Source organism: Erpetoichthys calabaricus, chromosome 14 (genome assembly GCF_900747795.2).
Source record: "Erpetoichthys calabaricus chromosome 14, fErpCal1.3, whole genome shotgun sequence".
NCBI lineage: Eukaryota > Metazoa > Chordata > Cladistia > Polypteriformes > Polypteridae > Erpetoichthys > Erpetoichthys calabaricus.
This window is the reverse complement of record NC_041407.2, coordinates 46,606,099-46,628,217: the sequence shown is the minus strand read 5'-3', so window position 1 is coordinate 46,628,217 and position 22,119 is coordinate 46,606,099. Positions and strand designations below refer to the sequence as shown.

The 22,119-nt window shown below is 39.1% G+C and overlaps 1 protein-coding gene across 1 annotated transcript in view; it reads right to left on the bottom strand.

The window, feature by feature from the left end:
• Positions 1 to 8,706: 8,706 nt before the first annotated feature.
• The window catches only part of LOC114665209 (orexin/Hypocretin receptor type 1-like), a 31,718-nt gene continuing 18,305 nt past the window's right edge, over positions 8,707 to 22,119 (bottom strand). Inside the window, exons 5-7 of the mRNA XM_028819640.2 lie at positions 10,143 to 10,363; positions 9,908 to 10,029; positions 8,707 to 9,763 (exon numbers count right to left, since the gene is read on the bottom strand). Coding sequence (XP_028675473.1) covers positions 9,570 to 9,763; positions 9,908 to 10,029; positions 10,143 to 10,363 — 537 coding nt within the window. The 3' untranslated portion in view covers positions 8,707 to 9,569. The remainder of the gene's footprint in view (positions 9,764 to 9,907; positions 10,030 to 10,142; positions 10,364 to 22,119) is intronic.

The window sequence follows — 22,119 nt, the reverse complement described above, 5'->3', positions numbered from 1 at the left end:
GCTCCAGAGGTCCTCTGTGGAGAGAGGAGAACCTTCCAGAAGGACAACCATCTCTGCAGCAATCCACCAATTAGTCCTGTATAGTACAGTGGCCAGACGGAAGCCACTTCTTAGTAAAAGGCAGCCTGCCTGGAGTTTGCCAAAAGGCACCTGAAGGACTCTCAGACCATGTCTGATGAGACAAAGATTGAGCTCTTTGGTAAGAATGCCAGGCGTCATGTTTGGAGGAAACCAGGCACCGCTCATCACCAGGCCAATACCATCCCTACAGTGAAGCATGGTGGTGGCAGCATCATGTTGTGGGGATGTTTTTCAGCGACAGGAACTGGGAGACTAGTCAGGATAAAGGGAAAGATGACTGCAGCAATGTACAAGACATCCTGGATGAAAACCTGCTCCAGAGCACTCTTGACCTCAGACTGGGGCGACAGTTCATCTTTCAGCAGGACAACGACCCTAAGCACACAACCAAGATATCAAAGGAGTGGCTTCTGGACAACTCTGTGAATGTCCTTGAGTGGCCCAGCCAGAGCCCAGACTTGAATCCGATTGAACATCTCTGGAGAGATCTTAAAATGGCTGTACACCGACACTTCCCATCCAACCTGATGGAGCTTGAGAGGTGCTGCAAAGAGGAATGGGCGAAACTGACCAAGGATAGGTGTGCCAAGCTTATAGCATCATATTCAAAAAGACTTGAGGCTGTAATTGCTGCCAAAGGTGCATCGACAAAGTATTGAGCAAAGGCTGTGAATACTTATGTACATGTGATTTCTCAGTTTTTTTATTTTTAATAAATTTGCATAAACCTCAAGTAAACTTTTTTCACGTTGTCATTATGGGATGTTGTGTGTAGAATTCTGAGAAAAAAAATGAATTTAATCCATTTTGGAATAAGGCTGTAACATAACAAAATGTGGAAAAAGTGATGCGCTGTGAATACTTTCCGGATGTACTGTAACTCAGTAACTTTGAGAATACTACTAGATATGTACAGTTACTAAGAAACTGAGAATGGAGTACATGGCCAGAAACAGACTGTACAAGGGGAATGGTAGTGTGCATGGTCAAGGTTATAGCTAAGTCAATAAGAAATAGTACTGTGTTGTATCTTAACATTATTAACACTAGGTTTTTCCTTTGAGTTTTAACTTTGTAATCAATGTTGATCAATACTACATGTTTTTATGTCTGCATTTGCTGATAATGTTAAACAGAATTTAAAATGTCCAACTGCACAACTCCTGGACTACTTTCCCAAGATAACAGATGCTAATAAAGAAAAATGTTGTGTGTTAACTTAGAGGGCTTACTTGACCAATAAAATTTGACTTAATAGGAATCTGTTGATCTTTGTGAACTTCCATTTTAGAAACATTAATTTAGACATGGATAACACAATATATTGAACAAAACACAACATTTTGAAACCATCTTAATCCAGATCATGGAGCTTTCCTAGCAGTATTGGGCACCTGACAGGAACTAAACTTGGACAGGGCACTAGTCCATCATGGTGCTCACTTATTCACACACACGCTCAACATGAGAATACTATATGAATCACCAATTAACCTATAATTCATAATTCTAAAAAAAACAAAAACCTCTTTATTAAAATCATGTACAACAAGATTTCTGAAAATTTTTAACTTGCTGTGCTCTTTGTGGATGTCTTTAAAAAGGCATTCAGTATTTTAATTTTTTTTGTTTTTTGTTGTTAGAATTTTACTGGTGTAATCAGATGTAGATATAAAAATACTTTATAGATCATTTTCAAACATTTTTCTTTCTAATGTTCTAGAAAGTAATGTATTCCAAAATACAGTGTTACCTAAGTGAATACCAAAACTTACATTAGTGGTTTGTGTGCCATGCAAAATGAAAAGTGCCAATTGTGAACCAAATCAGACACACAGAGACCAAAATACTGCTCTTAAACATTGAAGACATTTATTGGAAAAAGTAATGGGCATCCCTTTCGAACAGGGGCGTAAAGGACTTAGTGCACCTATTAGTTACTGTATCTTTTGCTAAGTAATTTACACAAAGTATTTGTTAAGATGCACCCTATTTAAATGTCTTACCCAGTAATGAAAAAAATCCAGTTCTTATAATCCATCTAGGAATAAATAAGAACATATTCCTGCAGTATTGGTGTCCATGTAGTAAACAAGAAATCCTTTAAGTCTCTTTTAAGTCTATATCAATAGTTTGTGACCAGTAGGGGGTGTTACAGCACCCCATATCACAAACAGAACTAAACTGACACAAATCCTCAGTAAAAAATGTAAGGTTTATTATTTACAATTGCCTTACAAAATGCTTCTTTATCAATATAGAACTCCACAATTATAAATTCTTTCTCTTTTCCCCTCTTGCTTTTTCTCAACTCCTCCCAGGTGAGTGTTGCCTGTCTCCTTTCCCAGCTCTGACTCATTTGGATGAGGCAGAGCAGCTCCTTTTATCTTGGACCCAGGAGTACCTCCAGTGCCAAGGCATAGTTCAATGGAAGTACTTCCAGGTCAATCAGAGTTCTCAAAAACTAAGGAGCACAGATTCTAGTGGCATCCAGGGACACCAATAGGACGGCTCTACAATACCCTGCATTCCCTGTGCGTGTCTCCTGGTGTACCTGACTCCGTGGTTGCTGCCACCTAGTAGTTCGGGGGAACATGTAGATTAATACATTGTCTCCTGCTGTTCATTAAATACATTGGCCTCCCATCCAGGTAATGAATCATGCCCTGTCCTGGTCAGGGTGGCAGTCCATGCCAGCTGTCCGTTACAAGTTTTAAGACCCAAACTTAAATTAATATTTACTCAGATGCTCCTCAGTACATAAAGAAGGAAGCTGTTACTTTCAACATTGTAGTTCTAAACTCTTGGACATTTGATTGAGGATAATATTTTAAATCCCAGGGAAGAATTATCTCTGCTTTTGTGCTAATACCTAAACTAGTTATGCATTTCACGTGCCTATACCTTACAGTGGTAGACCTACATTTTCTGTGGCCTGAAGTTTGAACTATTATGGGGACCACTTTACAACTGGCAACAAGGTCTGGGTAACCACTGTTCTCTTCTTCAATGTTGTTGTTCCATGACAGATCACCAGACATATTATTTTTTTGATACTTTAATAACCTTTACATTTTTATTTTAACTATAATTTTGTATTGAATTACACTATATTATTAATAATATTATTTTTTTAAATCCTTCACATACAGAAAACACCTGAAATTTTTAAACAATGTGGGCTAAAGTCACTACTGAAGCCCCTCCTGGATTAAGGCCCTGAAGCTTAAGCTTCATTAGTTTCATAATAGATCCGCCCCAATACCTTATGTGTATGGACAGCTGGTTTAAAGGTTGTTGCTCCTAGAACAGTCCTGGAAATTCCAAACAACTTTTTTCCGTGATAAACCATTTACTCAATCCTCACACCTACACCTGTAATAATTTCACAGAGGAGCAGTGCAATAATTTTATTAAATATTTCACCTCTAAAGTGGACAGCATCCGCTCCTCATTGTCTTCCTCCAGCCCTCCATCGCTGGATGTTTCTACATCAAAGTCAATGGGCTGCCTTCCCCAGTTCCTCTGTACCACAGTTAAAGAAATTGAGGACATCATACAGAGGATGAGACCTTCAACGTGTTCATTGGACCCTTTTCCTACTCCTCTGGTAAAAGCTAATGTATCAGATATAAGCCCTCTTATTGCTGATATCATTAATCACTCTCTCCAGAGCGGCTTAGTTCCACTGGCCTTGAAAACCACAAAAATTAGACCTCATTTAAAAAAATCCTCTTTGGATCCTGAAATGATAGCAAACTATTGTCCGATCTCCAACCTTCCGTTTTTGTCTAAGGTTTTGGAAAAGTCTGATCTGGTTCAGCTTCAGGAACACCTCAAAAATTCAATCTGTTTGAAAAATTTCAGTCTGGTTTCCGAACTTCTCACAGCACAGAGACAGCCCTGGTCAGAGTCACCAATGGCCTCCTGATGGCTGCTGACCATGGCTCTCCATCACTCCTTATCCTCCTGGACCTTACAGCTGCTTTTGATACAGTAGATCATAATATTCTCCTTCATCATCTTCACTATACAATTGGACTTTCTGGCAATGCTTTGGAGTGGTTCAAGTCCTATCTTACAGACAGGACTGGGTATGTGGCCTTGGGGAATGCTAAATCTCATACCTACACTGTCACCTGTGGGGTCTTTAATATCTATATACTACCCCTGGGTCACATCATCCGCAAGCATGGAGTTTCATTCCATTGCTATGCCGATGATACGCAGCTCTATGTGAGACTGGATTCGACTTTTCTTACACCTCCATCAACTTTTTCCTCTTGCTTGGATGAGATTGAGGCCTGGATGTCCAAGAACGTCCTCAAGCTGAACAGCACCAAAACTGAAGCTCTTTTATTTGGCACCCCCCATCAATTTCATTCCTCTGTAAATTGTATTTCCTTTTCTGACCGTACCATTACCCTCTCCCTTCTGTTACAAATCTGGGTGTCAAGTTAGACTCCCATCTGTCATTTGATATACATATCCATCACCTTTGTAAAACTGCATTCCTTCATCTGCGAAACAAACTCTGTCCCTACCTCTCCCTCTGTGATGCTGAAAAGCTGGTTCATGCCTTTGTCTCATCCAGACTGGACTATTGTAATGCATTCCTCATCGGGATACCCAACAAGAGCCTTCAAAAGCTATAACAAATTCAAAATAGTGCTACAAGAATCCTGATGAGGGTGCGCAAATATGAACACATTTCACAAATCCTTCGATCACTTCATTGGCTCCCTATCCATCTCCATATCGAATACAAACTCTGTTTGTTTATTCACCAGTGTATCCATGGAAATGCTCCACAATATCTTAAGGAACACCTTTTACTATAATCCACTACAAGAAACCTCTGTTTTACAAATACCTACCGCCTTCGCTCCCCTGTGACCAAACTTCATACAATGGGAGACCGAGCCTTTGCAGCTGCTGCTCCACGGCTCTGGAATGCCCTACCAGACAGCCTATGAACACAGCAGATAGTGGGCTGTTTTAAAAAACAGCTAAAGACTTTTCTATTTAGGAAAACTTATTAACAAGAATGCTATAATTATTGTTGTTTTATCTCTGTTTTTATCTTGCCTTGCCTTTGTTTAACTTTTTATAACTTTTCACTTTGAGATTTACTGCTAATGTAAAGTGCCCCTATAAATAAAATGCATTATTATTATTGTTAGCATTTCCATAATATATAAAACAGTTTTAAAGTCCCTCCCTTTCAAAGATCCCAGAGTACAGTGGGAAAACGATCTCTCACTCAGCATCTCAGAAAAGGAGTGTAAGGTAGTAATGCACAGAATTCACTCGAGCTCCATATGTGCAAAACATACAATTATTCAATTCAAAATTATAAATCGAGTGCATCTGTCTCATTTAAAATTGTCCAAAATGTTTCCAGGGCAAGATCCAACCTGCAAATGTTGCAATCAAGTTCCAGCCTCATTGAGCCCTATGATTTGAGCCTGCACCAAATTAACATAATTTTGGACCAAAATTTTTAAATGCCTTCCTGACAGCCTTGGTGTCACAATCCCTCCTAATCCACTAACAGGTGTGTTTGGTGTATTCCAGATGGGCTTCAAGTGGAAAAGGACAAACAAACTATAATTGCCTTTACTTCCCTATTGGCACGTAGACTTGTCTTGCTCAACTGGAAGAATCCTGATCCACCTCTTTTAAGTCAGTGGGTAACTGCTGTTATATATTATTTGAAATTGGAAAAAATCAAATTCTCACTTAAAGGATCTGTACAAAATATTTTCAAAACTTGGCAGGATCTAATCAATAAGAATTTAGAATAAACATTTAAATTGATGAAGTGGATTCTCTCCCCTCTTTTTAATTCTATTTATTTTTATTAATTTATTTTACATACAGTACCGCTGCTCCCTTGTACGCAGAGTACGCAGTCTGCGTAGGGCACCAACTCCCAGGGGGGCACCATCCCAGCTGCTCAAAAAAATCGTTTTTATATATTATAATAATAAATTAATATTAATAATATACATATACAAATAAACAAAAATATAAACGTATATATTGCATTTTATGGTGAACGCAGAGTAGGCTAAGCACACGTGATGACGCGCGCGCCCTCACCTCTGTTACGGCTGCCTATTTGGCCAAAAATGATAATAATTGAACAATATGCCTGGTCCTGGAAAGAGACATCAACAGTCCGGCGCCGAGAAACGAAAGAAAAAAAAAGCCCAAGATGAAGCCCGTGCATCACTTTCAGGTACGTTCATAATCCTGTGAAATTATGTATTTACTTTTATTTGAATAAAGTTCTATTTTGGCCCCTATAGTAGGTGTTTTTTTTATTATTTTATTTTTACTTCCGTAATATTTGGGGGAGGGGGCACAAAAGTAAATTTCTGCTTAGGTCACCCATTTGGCCCTGTTTACATATTTTTACTATTATTAACATTTTACTCTGCTGGCTAGCTCTCCTGAGTGGGGGTTGATTTGTTTCAAACCTAGTTTTGTTAAACATGACTTGCTTATATGGAATGTTATTTGATTTTAATAAAATCAATAAAATGTTAAAAAAATAAATGGCTTTTAAAATAAAATCTCACTACTGTACTAGGTTTTTACCAAACAAAGAAATTCACAGAAATATTAGAAAGGTAGTCATGATAATCAGACTGGTTTACAATGTCTCAGTAGAAAGCAAATTAACTATTCATCCATCCATTCATTATCCAACCCGCTATATCCTAACTACAGGGTCGCGGGGGTCTGCCGGAGCCAATCCCAGCTAATACAGGGCGCAAGGCAGGAAACAAACCCCAGGCAGTGCGCCAGCCCACCGCAGGGTGAGCGCATGCACACACACACCAAGAACACACTAGGGACAATTTAGAATCACCAATGCACCTAACCTGCATGTCTTTGGACTGTGGGTGGAAACCGGAGTACCCGGAGGAAACCAACACAGACATGGGGAGAACATGCAAACTCCACGCAGGGAGGACCTGGGAAGCGAACCCAGGTCTCCTAATTGCGAGGCAGCAGCACTACCCCCTGCACCACTGTGCAACCGCAAATTGACTATTTACACTAACATTATTTCCATCAATTTTTGAACCAGTGTATTACAATGTTGTGGGTACAATTATCCTGCCCTGAAGAAATAGAAATCACCTGCACACAAGGTGCTAAACTACAGCAAGGTTGTATTTAACAAAATTTATGATAAAGGACTCAAACAATGAAGTATATGCAGTACTTAAACAACGGCCACCTCAAGTATTGTTTAAATGTTCCTTCTCAATTAATTTGCAGCAGACCACATTACAATAACCCAGGTTGCATGCAGGCTAAAATCCTGTGGTAATGTGTAAGTCTCTCCATTAATATCTTAACATGAGGTGATTGAAAATATACCTGATTGCTGAAAGTATACTGTACAGGGCCAAAGGACAGGAAATGGAGCAACAATATGATTACGCTATATTGTACTTGTAAATGGAGTGGCACAGTGTCATCATCATGATTGGTACTGCTCACTCACGACACTGAGGGTCTAAGTAAATATCTGCATGGGATGTCTTCCAACATTTCAAAGGTGCACATATCAGATCAACTGGGAACTGAAACTAGCTAACCTTTCCAGAGCAAGTTTCTGCCTTGAGCCTAATGCTGTTATAATAAGCTTTGTTTCCAATATTTCCATTCTATATTGAAGTGTTTCAGTAATGGACAGACAGATATATTTGTAGCAGTGAGGCAAGGTAGTGCAGTGACTAACATTACCGCCTCGCAGTTCCTGGAGAATGAGGCTGTCAGTGTTTGTGTGTGTTTTCCAAATTCTCTACAGGTTTTCTTTACATAGGTGTTTTTCCTCCAACATTATAATAATTTTATGGTAGGTTAACTGGTGGCACTAAATCAATAGAGTGTGGACGTGTGTATAAACATGCCCTCTGATGACCTGGCTCTCTGTTCAGCTTTGTGATACCTCATGCTCAATGAAAAATGTATATTTTTCAGACTCGTGCAGCCCTAAAACTTGCATCTAACTGTTTACAAAATTAATAAACAAAGTAGTGCAGAGACTAATCAGCTAGACCTGTGACATCAATGACCCTGTTTGAAATACTACTCCTCCCTTGAGACTCAACTCAAAGTCACTTAAAATGTCACTGCTTCATTTTTAAAAACACATATGTCAAAAAGTGAATATGTAAAGTAATTAGAATGGTCTACTTCATAATAGGTATTATATAAACTATTTTCCTATAGATTACCATAACTCTTAAAATACTGACTTTGATCAGCATCTTACTGTTTTATTTGCTCATGTGCCCTGCACAACAGAATAGTGACAATAAATTCATATTGTAAGCATCGTGTCTGTGAAAATATTAAGAGCAAGTGCGGCCACTGGATATATCCAGGAGATATTAGACTCTGCTCTGCACATTGTTCTTTTTGATAATATGCTTGATTACTACTTTTTAAAATATCATTAGATGATATTGATCAATGACATTGAAGAAAACAATAATTGATAATACATTTCTTGTACTTATGCATCAATAGCTTTTGTATTTATACTAATAATTTATTTTATGTTTATTTTGTAAACTTTTAAATTACAGTCTTCTGGGACAACTGTGCAAATATAAAATACAACATGGTGAGTGAAACAATTAGGCATGTCATGCAGAACCATAATGAGCTGCACACAAAAGGTTTACATTTCCATAAGTGTTACAGCATGTAGAGCGAAATAAAGGAAAACAGCAGCATAGCAATTTGAGGTTTATAAAGTGCCAAACCTGACAACCTGATCTCAGGAAACAGTCAACTGCAAATCATTTTCTCCACACCCAGTATTTTATACTTGGATCAGATTGGTCTTAGGTTCTGACCAAGCGACTGCTGCATGTCAAACACTCTGGAAGCAGAGGGCCACCCTGCTGAAGTTCAATCCATGTGCACAACAATACATTAGGTTGCTAATGGTTTTGACAGACACACACCAAGGCTTTCTTCTCACTCACAGCGCTTTGCAGAGCAGGTTTCAGGTCCATCTCTGCATTGAGCCTTCTGATTGTTAGGTAATTTCTACTTTTTTCAATTTGTACAAACTTGGATTAATAAAGCTGCAAGCTGAAAAATGAACAGGCAATCTTTTATTGCCAGTACTCAAAGTTTTGCTGTTCATCGTTTTTAATTGAAATGAATTACTTGGTGATACTGAGTCAACATTTAGTCACTACATAAGTTCTTCAAACTGAGTTACAGAAATTATGTTTTAATAAGAGTCACTTTCTAGCACCTTATATTTGTAACTGGTGTGTGACCACTGTGCTGCCAGGTTCCACATGCCATTTGCAGTCCAGTGTAATGTTTAGCAGTAATATCTGCAAACCCTATCTGCAGCTTTCAGAATTCCACCATGCCTTGGAACATGTTCAGTAGTAATGGCTCCTTGATGTGCTGTACAGACCAATATGTTTCTTTGTTGTCTATCCAAGAACTGTGGTGACACTGCCAACAGCCACATGTTCAGTTACCTTGGAAATGCTGTCAAATTTACTGTTGCCAGTAAGAGATTTTTGGCTGGTGCTTCGTTTCACATGTTGAACATTAACATGTCGGCATGCTGTAAAGCTTTTGGTACAGCAAGAAAAGGCTGCCTTAAACTCCTCACGAAATTTTCCTACATGGGGGAAAAAAAAGGAAATAAGCACATAGGGTGAGTGTGAAATATGATCTTGAAATAATAGCAGTCCTTGAGGGTTTCCATTAAAGGCCAGTACCAAACAACTTCAGAGTAGATTTCAAACATGAACAATACACTCACCACTCAGAAAATTATAGATGATGGGATTTGCTGCACTGTTAGCATAAACAAGCCAGTGGGAGAATGTAAACCATGCATAAATGGCCTCTCTGTCATTTGTGTTTTCAAAGTATCCAAATACCCTGAAAAGCAAAGCAAAACAAATTCCATGGAACCTTGCATTCTAAACTCAGTCTTACCCCAAATAGTGCATGGAGTCTGAGAGAAAGTAAAATGAGATCTACAGGCACAATACCTCTTGAGGATATTTAGGATGCTGATTGGTAGGTAGCATAGAGCAAACACGAGCAGCACCACAATCAGCATTCGGGCAGTCTTACGACGGGCACGCAACTGCTTGGTCTCTGCACTGATAGCACTGGAGCAGTGAGATGCTGCTGTGTCCTCTTTCTGAGACAAGGGTTTCTGTGAACGAGGAAGCCACTTATGTGTTAAGGCTGTCCCAGCTCCAGGAATCTGAGGAAAGCAAGGGATCTAAGATAAAACCAGTTTCCATGCAAATTATATATTATTAATTATGACAGATGAAAAGTGATTTGAAAAGAATGACATGGCTCTCAGTGGTAACATTTTTTCGAAATTGGATACCCTGTTATTGAAATGCAGCTTTCCCACAAAGCATGTCTGATGAGAATTAAATCTCCATCGATGACATCTACAGGTATTCTAGGAGACAACAACTGAAAAGGTGAAGTGTTGTACACACCAATTCATTCTTCTTTCCCCCTTTCCTCACATTCTCTTTGTCCAAATTGTACCCTTCACAGTTTGCCTTCTGTGTCTTTGTGGTTTTTTTAGTGCAATTTAAATGACACATTAATAAATGATTTAGTTAATAGTAAGAAAATAGAAATGTGATCCAGATCAAACAGGCAATAATTAAACTAATATAATGTGCCTTCTTTAAACTCACTTAATACTACTCAGGGTCATGGAGGCCAAACTCTAACCCAGGGGTCCTCAATCACAGTCCTGGAGGGCCGCAGTGGCTGCAGGTTTTTATTCCAACTAGTTTCCTAATTAAAAAGCAGTCCTTGCTGATAATGAAAGTTGGTATTAAACTATTTAGCTTGTTAATGCTTGCATTCATCCAAGAGCAATTTTAATTGCACTGTAGAGTTTCCTTCTGTGAGAACATTATCCGTGTTTTTTGTGGACCACAATAAATTTAAACTTAATGGTCCTTCCAATTCCCCTCTCATTCATTTCTAAACATTTTTTATCATAGATACTTCATGGTAAGCACGTTACCTGAGAGAGCTGCAGGTTTATTGGTTATCTGCATCTCATTATTCACTCATGTCTGATTAAGAAAACAGGCAAAAATTAAAACTTAAGTGTAGCTACTAACATCTAAAATAGGCAATTAAGGGTTCTGAACGGTAACAGGCAAGAGAAGTAAAATTAAGCCCAAATAATGTATTGCTTTAGTAGTAAATAAAATGGTTCTAATTAAGAAATTGGTTAAAGCAGTGTTTCCCAATCTTGGTCCTAGGGACCCTCTGTGGCTGCAGGTTTTTGTTCCAACCATCTTCTGTTTTTAATTGGACTCCTGGGCTAATTAATTGATGTGTTATTTCCTAAGTTCTGTGTTTTGGGAACAATTTAGAAATTAGAAAACTAAGTTTGGTAAAATATATATATATATAAATGTACCAAGCAGTTATATTCTTTTTAACAATATTTTCATCTTGATTTTCATTCTACTTTTCTAGGTGCTCTAATTGTTTAATTAATCCATTATTTAATAATTAGTGGGTCTGATGCTAAAGTAGTTGCAGCCTTTGATTATTCAGTGTTGTTTGCCTGCGTGTCTGCTCTGCTTGTGTTTAATTATTATTATTAAGATACAACAAAGGGGAAATACTGCACAGAGAAAGGGCAAACTATAATGAAATCAACAAAAGAGAGTTAAGCATTTAAATCTATAGCTAAATTAGAAATATTTCTAAATGTCTTATAAATATAAAAATCATGCTGTCGTGCTTTTCTGAATGTAGAATAAAAGAAAAAAAAAACTGAGATCAGTGTTATCAGGTGTTGTCACTGATTAGGAATCTGGTTGGAACAAAAACCTGCAGGCACAGGGGGTCCACAGGACCGGGTTTGGGGAAGCACTGGGTTAAAGTGAAAACCTGAAGCTATAGGAGACCTCCAGGACTGTAATTGAGGACCTCTCATCTACAAAGTAACTAAATTTTGTCTTTGGTGAATAAAGGAACTAACAAGGCATAGAGTTAAACACCAACATTTTCCCCAAGGACTGAGTTCTATTTAGGACACTGGCTAGAATGAAAACCTGTAGCCACTGCGGCCCTCCAGGACCGTGATTGAGGACCCCTGCTCTAACCAAGTAACATTAAGTGGAAATAATGCCAGGTGGGGTGAAAGTCCATTGCAGGGCACTCTTTCTCACACCAGACCTATCTAGACAGCTTGAGGATGTGGCAGGGAAACCAGAAAACCTCGAAGGCCCACTCACACACATCTCCATATGGGGCCAGTTTAATTGCCGATTAACCTAAAGTGTATAGGTGTGCATTCCACAGAGAAAAACGCATGCAAACATGAGGAGAACATGAAAACACCACCTAATGATTAGCTGTGGTATTTGAATCCAATATGCTCTATTCTGAAAAAAGCAATATTTTTTTCATGAATTTTGTTTTAGAGAAAGTTGGAAGAAATAAGTTAACAGACAATTAAATACAGATATATGCTTGATTTTGATCTATAATAATACAGTATTTAAAGTATAATTTTTACCAAATACATTTTAATTGAATTAAAATACTATGTAAAATGTAAAAATAAAAATAGCTTAATTCAAATACATTACATATCTGTAGTTTGATTTTTGTTTCCTTGCATAAGATTACATATCTTCCTGAAAACAACTTATGTTTGCATAACATAATCACCTTTTTTGTATTTTCAGTATCAGAATCCACACTTCTTCTTCAAGCCATAAAGAAAACCTTGACTCATTGGTATGCTTTGCGATTGTTTTGAATAAACAATAATCATGCAGTAATGAAAAAGACAACATTGGTATGATAAAACTGGCAAATATGGATAGCTTACTAAGTGCTACATAGCAGCATGACAACTAAAGGCCAATGTTACTGTGTTTCCCCGAAAATAAGACAGGGTTAGGGTTAGGGTTATATTAATTTTTCCTCCAGAAGCATGCTCTAGGGCTTATTTTCAGGGGATATCTTATATTTATTCATGTACAACAATATACATTTATCCAAATACAGTCATGTTATAACTCTCCACATTCAAACCCTGAATTTCAGCCTGAATTTCTTGCTACTCCAGCCTCTTTGCTGATTAATGTGCGCGCTTCGATGTTTGATGAATGGTTCGATGAGGTGAAGCAAAATGCCGACATACAGATGCATTCGTGGTGCTTTGATATTCAAGCGTTGAATATTCCCCAAAGTAATGACATGATACATTTGAAAGTCTCACATACCATCTTCTTTTTTTTTTTTAATAATAATAATAATAATAATGCATTTTATTTATAGGGCACTTTACATTAGTAGTAAATCTCAAAGTGCTACATAAAAAAGTTTAAACAAAGGCAAAGCAAGATAAAAACAGAGATAAAACTACAATAATTAGTAGCATTCTTGTTAATAAGCTTTCCTAAATAGAAAATTCTTTAGCTGTTTTTAAAAACAGACAACAATCTGCTGTGTTCTCAGGCTCTCTGGTCGGGCATTCCAGAGCCGTGAAGCAGCGGCTGCAAAGGCTCAGTCACCCATTGTACAAAGTTTGGTCACAGGGGGGCGAAGGCGGTAGGTATTTGCAAAACGAAGGTTTCTTGCAGTGGATTGTAGTATAAGGAGTTCTTTAAGATATTGTGGAGCATTTCCATGGATACACTGGTGAGTAAACAAACAGAGTTTGTATTCAATACAGAGGTGAATAGGGAGCAAATGAAGTGACCGAAGGATTGGTGAAATGTGTTCATATTTCATATTTGCACCTTCACAATACCATCAGAATGTACAGCGGCGTATTTGATCCACAGAGAAAAAAAAATAAGGACATAATGAAAATGTCTACTTTTTGATTAAAGTGGAAATTTCAGCTTTAAACTCAAAATGTCCTCTTTAACCTCGTAGTTTACTTTTTCATTAAGGTAGACTGTTGTAAACGTCATCTGAAAACTGACCCAGTTGTTAAATCGCTACGTGCTTCTGGGGCTTCCTCCTGACCTGAAAGCAGCGGCAAGTAGCATCGCCACACAGAACACATTAAATTTATGATATTCCAGCTGTCTGCACATTTAGAATTCTTAGATTTATACTTGATATCACTTTCATGATGAAATACATTATAAATATATATGTTACATTTTACAGATAAATCGTTAACTTTGTTTAAATAATGAATACTGCTAATAGTTACACATATGGGGTGGCACGGTGGCAGAGCGGTAGTGCTGCTGTCTCGCAGGGAGTCATGTCCCTTGTGATCCCTGCCTGGAGTTTGCATGTTTTCCTGGTGGGTTTCCACAGTGTGCTCAGTTTTCCATCCAAAGACATGAAGGTTTGGGGATTTGGTGAAGCTACAACAACGCCAGTGTATGTGTGTTCTTGTGTTCACCTTGCGATGAGCTGATGCCCCGTCCAGAGATTTTTTCTGTCTTGCACTGATTCTGCTGGAATGGCCGCATCCCCAAATTGATGGATGTAATCATTAAACATCCTTTTCAGAGATATTGTGGCAAGGTGTCCTCAGAATTTAATTGATATTTCGGGCACATGCATTGCATCGTGTGAAGTATAAACCTGGCCTTAGGCGCCTTACTTTTCATCTGACGATCTTCACTTGGGCTTATTTTTGGGTTAGGGCTTATATTACAGAGCAGCCTGAAAATCATGCTAGGGCTAATTTTCGGAGTAGGTTGATAGACTACACTTGAGTACAAGTGGCACTCTAAGCCTGGCTTCGTAAGATACCATGTACATAGTGAATAAATATTTAATTGGTATTTACTGTATGTTATATTAAAATTAACCTCACAACTCCATCATCTGCAGATAATAATTCCCCAGTACTATAATTTATCAGTGACACCATAATGATGTGTTATCTATTATGGTTTGTGTATTCAACAATTTTGGCTTCAGAATTCAACATGATTACATGTAATGTTTACATTTTTCCTGAAGAAGGGGACTGAGTTGCCTCGAAAGCTTGCATATTATAATCTTTATAGTTAGCCAAAAAAAGGTGTAATTTTGTTTGACTTCTCACATTCATAATGGTTAACACGGTACAACACCCTAGTACTACAGCATGAAATCCTTTTGGAATTTTTGGAAGAGCCAAGGCAAAGTGCATGCTATTACTAAGTTCACTATGTGAATCAACACTAAGCATTAAAAAAAAAAAAAACACTCACAAAAGAATTTTAAAACTTTGTGTGATGTGTGAACAGAACTATCGTCTGTATTTTGATAGTTCGGATAAAGTCAGCAAGCATATTGTAGTTATTGGTATTCCTGTAATAGAAAGTGGTAACCTTTGTGAAGGACAAGTTTTTATCTGTTGTACATTTATCTTTCTAAATTCAGTATGAAAGTTCAGATCAGCACCCCACACTAGTGATAAGCAACTCATAAACAATTTGTTCCGAATGACTCTTTCAGTGAATCATATGAATCATTTTGCTAGCATGAATGAATCGAATCAGTGAGCTAAACATAAATCATGAGTCTCAAACCACATCACTTATGATTATTTTCAGTTCACTATATCAATATCAGCAAATGAAAACAGTCTCTCATTCATCGTACAAGTACAATACAATAGCAACACTTATTTTATGTTAGAATGTATTACTTGTTATGATTTGTACAATTTGTTAGTACAAAGCACTTTCAGCATAGGAAAGGTCCTATATAAATAAAATGTATTATTGTATTACTAAGGTTAGTATTGTTATTAAAGTTGAAACTGAATATCTGTATACAGTATGAACAAGTTAGTCACATAAAACTGAACCTTATAAAAATGTTATTCTAATATTTAACAATTATTTGCTTTCAGCTTTACTTTAGTATGTATCATTATCTAATTCTTTTCAGTTCTAACAGAATCTGTACTCAAGAACCAGTTGGATGATACTGAACTGAATCATTACCCATGAATTAGTCACATAATTCTCATAACATCCTTTATAATGCCATGTTTTGTCTACCAAAATAAGACAATTCTATATTCATTATCATTATTATCAATCAAAATGCCCATCATTAACTCACACACAGAAAAGATGTGTTGGAGAAGGTGGCAGGTGGGGAATCTGGCTCTGAGGAAGTTTAGGACTAGTGAAGAACTTATCCATGTAACCAGCTCAAAGAACACAACTGTGACCATTTTAAAAATGGGCCGGAACAAATGTTTTCCATGCTAATTCATTAGATGAAATTATGCAAATAGAACTCAAAAGTTGTGTGCCTTTTTTACAGGAGGAAAAAAGATCCGGAAAATACATAGTTCTGGTGTTGTCTCATGTCTGCTGTCATACTTGCGCAAATGGCAGACAATTTCAGAGTTTATTAACTAGCAGTTCACCTTGAGTCGAGGGTTGGCACTGTCATCCATCCATCCATCCATGATCCAACCCGCTATATCCTAACTACAGGGTCACGGGGGTCTGCTCGAACCAATCCCAGCCAACACAGGGCGCAAGGTAGGAAACAAACCCTTGGCAGGGTGCCAGCCCACTGCAGAGGGACTGTCATCTAATGTCTTTTCCTTTTCCTTCAGCCTCAGACATCAATTTCGCTCCTGCCTTTCTGGATACACCTTTTCTGCTGGGGCCAACATAAAGAGGATGCCACCACCAGAAGACCCCAATCAGAAGACCCATGTCTGAAAAGATGTCACCTCACAGCGCTAGCTGTCATTTTGTCATTTTTTGGCATTCTAGCTGGAAGGTAGAGAACAGATTTCATACACTACACAATTGGCTTGAAAAATTGACATATTTGGTAATTTTTTGTTTTTCAGATTCACATTTGGAATTATGCTCCTTGAAATTCATTTTAAACCACAAGGACAGACATGATGTTTTTTTTTAAATTCATAAAAAATGCTTCACTTTAGAATACAACTTCAAGTAGCAGAATTATACATACCATGATTGTAAAGGAATAATAATAATCCTTTCCGAAACAGTATTAATAAAAATAATATATACACTAATTCTACTTTGTTAAAGTTGTTTCTAAATCAGCGATGGCATGTTCAGAGCAAAGGATCTATTAAGATTCATGTAACCCTTATTTTCTGTCAGTCATACTGTATCTACTGTTTTGGTTATATCTATTGCAATAAAACATCCATCCATCCATTTTCCAACCCGCTGAATCCGAACACAGGGTCACGGGGGTCTGCTGGAGCCAATCCCAGCCAACACAGGGCACAAGGCAGGAACCAATCCTGGACAGGGTGCCAACCCACCGCAGGACACACACAAACACACCCACACACCAAGCACACACTAGGGGCAGTTTAGAATCACCAGTTCACCTAACCTGCATGTCTTTGGACTGTGGGAGGAAACCGGAGCACCCGGAGGAAACCCACGCAGACACGGGGAGAACATGCAAACTCCACACAGGGAGGACCCGGGAAGCGAACCCAGGTCCCCAGATCTCCCAACTGTGAGGCAGCAGCGCTACCCACTGCGCCACCGTGCCGCCTATTGCAATAAAACATAAAACATAATTCCTGTTTATTCAAGATTTTTTAAGTTGTAAAGTTAAGGTTAATTAAGTTAATAATTTGTAATCTAAAATACCACTGCCTCAAATCTTATTTACTTTAGAATAAGTGTGGAATTACATTTTGTGCCTCATAATGAAGTGTGGAAGGCAATCTGATTATGTTATCACAAATAGGAAACGCTCAGAACTTATGCTATACCAAAGGTGTTTCTTAACTATTAACACTTGTCTTCTTCATATGTACTGAAAAGAAGACAGAATCCAAAAACAGATATAAATATTTTAGATATAATTCACAATCTAATATAGCATAATATACCATCCTCAAACTTGCTAATCTAATTCAGGGTTGCATGAATAGAGCCATCCATCCATCACTATGCAAAACACAGGAAACAACCCCGGACAAGATGTCAGCCCATCACTGGGCACTCTCACGCACACACCTGCATTCACACAGTACCAGTCTGAATCACCAGTTAACCTGTCTTGCACGTCTTTGGGAATGTGGGAGATAAAGAGTATGTGAAGGAAAAGCCATGTAGACACATAGAAACAATAATTCATGGGACTCGAACAAATGGAGCTGGATCCGTGAAGCACAAGCAATAGCTTCCACTTCCAGCCTATAACCCACAAAATATTATGAAATCTTTCTTTTATATTTGGGAAGTTTTATTCAAAGCTTATTGTTTAAAAATTTACCACGACTACCTATTTTAATAAAAAAATATCCATCCATCCATCCATCCTCTTCCGCTTATCCGAGGTCGGGTCGCGGGGGCAGCAGCTTGAGCACAGATGCCCAGACTTCCCTCTCCAAGGCCACTTCTTCTAGCTCTTCCGGGAGAATCCTGAGGCATTCCCAGGCCAGCCAGGAGACATAGTCCCTCCAGCGTGTCCTGGGTCTTCCCCGGGGCCTCCTCCCGGTTGGACGTGCCCGGAACACCTCACAAGGGAGGCGTCCAGGAGGCATCCTAATCAGATGTCCGAGCCACCTCATCTGACTCCTCTCGATGCGGAGGAGCAGCGGCTCTGCTCTGAGCCCCTCCCGGATGACTGAGCTTCTCACCCTATCTTTAAGGGAGAGCCCAGACACCCTGCGGAGAAAACTCATTTCAGCCGCTTGTATTCGTGATCTTGTTCTTTCGGTCACTACCCATAGCTCATGACCATAGGTGAGGGTAGGAACATAGATCGACTGGTAAATTGAGAGCTTTGCCTTACGGCTCAGCTCCTTTTTCACCATGACAGACCGATGCAAAGCCCGCATCACTATCGATCTCACGCTCCATTCTTCCCTCACTTGTGAACAAGACCCCGAGATACTTGAACTCCTCCACTTGGGGCAGGATCTCGCTCCCAACCCTGAGAGGGCACTCCACCCTTTTCCGGCTGAGGACCATGGTCTCGGATTTGGAGGTGCTGATTCCCATCCCAGCCGCTTCACACTCAGCTGCGAACCGATCCAGAGAGAGCTGAAGATCACGGCCTGATGAAGCAAACAGGACAACATCATCTGCAAAAAGCAGTGACCCAATCCTAAGTCCACCAAGCCGAACCCCCTCAACTCCCTGGCTGCGCCTAGAAATTCTGTCCATAAAAGTTATGAACAGAATCGGTGACAAAGGGCAGCCCTGGTGGAGTCCAACTCTCACTGGAAACGGGTTCAACTTACTGCCGGCAATGCGGACCAAGCTCTGACACTGATCGTACAGGGACCGAACAGCTCTTATCAGGGGGTACGGTAACCCATACTCTCGGAGTACCCCCCACAGAATTGCCAGAGGGACACGGTCGAACACCTTTACCAAGTCCACAAAACACATGTAGACTGGTTGGGTGAACTCCCATGCACCCTCCAGGACCCTGCTAAGGGTGTAGAGCTGGTCCACTGTTCCACGACCAGGACGAAAACCACACTGTTCCTCCTGAATCCGAGGTTGGACTATCCGACGGACCCTCCTCTCCAGAACCCCCGAATAGACTTTTCCAGGGAGGCTGAGGAGTGTGATTCCTCTGTAGTTGGAACACACCCTCCGGTCCCCCTTCTTAAAGAGTGGGACCACCACCCCGGTCTGCCAATCCAGAGGCACTGTCCCTGATGTCCATGCGATGTTGCAGAGACGTGTCAACCAAGACAGCCCTACAACATCCAGAGCCTTGAGGAACTCCGGGCATATCTCATCCACCCCCGGGGCCCTGCCACCAAGGAGTTTTTTGACCACCTCGGTGACCTCAGTCCCAAAGATGGGGGAGCCCACCTCTGAGTCCCCAGGCTCTGCTTTCTCATTGGAAGGCATGTTAGTGGAATTGAGGAGGTCTTCGAAGTACTCCCCCCACCGACCCACAACGTCCCGAGTCGAGGTCAACAGCGCACCATCCCCACCATACACAGTGTTGACACTGCACTGCTTCCCCCTCCTGAGACGCCGGACAGTGGACCAGAATCTCCTCGAAGCCGTCCGAAAGTCGTTAAAAAAAAATATTATTTTAAAATAATTTCAAAAGCATTTCCTCCAAATCTTTTTTTTTAAAAGCAATTGTAGAGGATTATAAAACAAAACATTTGCATTGATAAATTTTATTGATAATTATAGAACTTTTTTTTTTAAGTATATGTTTTAAATCTATATGGAAAAGGACATATTATTAGCTGTTTTCAAAGTATTACAAAACCCTTTATTGAGTTATATGAAGTGTATGTATACATATATGAAAAACATAACATAAAATTTAAAAATCTGCTTAATACAATTCAAAGCCCAGAAAGTCTAAGCCGGCAGCAGTAGGCACAAGGAACGAAGGAGGTCAGTCTATTACAGGGTCCATTCACACAGGACCTCTTTAGAGCTGGCAGTTAACCTAACCTGCATGTGTTTGAAGATGCAGGAGAAAAACCACAGACAACAACTGAATGCAGGACTTCAGTCCATGATGCTGGACCTGTGAAGCTGTAACACCACACCACCATTCCACCCTTAAAATGTATACAGTATATATTTCAGGTTTGAACATATGTTCTTAGACTGTTAAGGATTTTAAACTGCATTGGCAACTGCTACTTGCTAGAATGTGTCACTACAGTCACACATTTACCACTTCAGGGTGTTAAAATAATGGAAGGACAGTGGGGAACAGTATGTTTTACATTGGTTTCAAACTGGGGTTTTAAATTGACCCATTTCACACCATCCTGTTAAAAATGGTTTTGGATATAAGGTGGACAAAGATTTGGTTGGTAGGAAGAAGTGGAGATAGAGTAAGTAGTTGAAAAAGGTGAAGAAAGGAGGTTTAAACCTTAAGTTAAACCCCTACTTAAGAAAAATAATCTTGACCCCTCTGCTCTTGAATATTTTAGACCCATCTCCAACCTGCCTTTCTTAAGTAAAATTCTAGAGACGGCAGTCATTATGCAGTTAAATGGGCACCTCAATAAACATACTATTCTTGATAAATTTCAGTCAGGTTTTAGAACAAATCACAGCACAGAAACTGCACTCATTAAAGTAGCAAATGACTTGCGGGTAAATGCAGACAGAGGCCATTTATCTGTTCTCATCCTCCTAGATCTGAGTGCCGCATTTGACACCACTGATCATAATATTCTTAGAAATCGCCTTAGTCAATGGGTGGGCCTCTCTGGCAGTGTCTTAAATTGGTTTGAATCCTACCTGGCAGGGAGAAAATTTTTTGTTAGTTGTGGTAATTACAACTCAAAGACACATGATATCCTATACAAGGCTCTATCCTGGGTCCACTGCTTTTCTCAATCTACATGCTTCCGTTAGATCAGATTATCTCAGGGCACAATGTGAGCTACCACAGCTATGCTGATGACACACAGCTGTATTTATCAATAGCACCTGATGACCCCGATTCTCTTGATTCACTAACACAATGTCTGACTTGTATTTCAGAATGGATGAATAGTAACTTTCTCAAGCTAAATAAAGAGAAAACTGAAATCTTAGTGATTGGCAATAATGGATACAATGAGGCTATTAGAAATAAACTGGATGCATTAGGATTAAAAGTCAAGACAGAGGTAAAAAGCTTAGGGGTAACTGTTGACTGTACTGTAATCTGAATTTTAAATCGCATATTAATCAGATCACTAGGACAGCATTTTTTCACTTAAGAAACATAGCAAAAGTTAGACCTCTTATATCATTGAAAGATGCTGAGAAATTAGTTCACGCATTTGTTTTAAGTCGGCTAGATTACTGTAACACAATCCTCTCAGGAATACCCAAAAAAGACATAAATCGTTTGCAACTAGTGCAGAATGCAGCTGCTAGAATCCTAACCAGGAAAAGAAAATCCGAGCACATTTCTCCAGTTTTGATGTCACTACACTGGTTACCTGTGCCATTCAGAATTGACTTTAAAATTCTGCTTATGGTTTATAAAGCCTTAAATAATCTCGCCCCATTTTATATATCGGAATTTCTG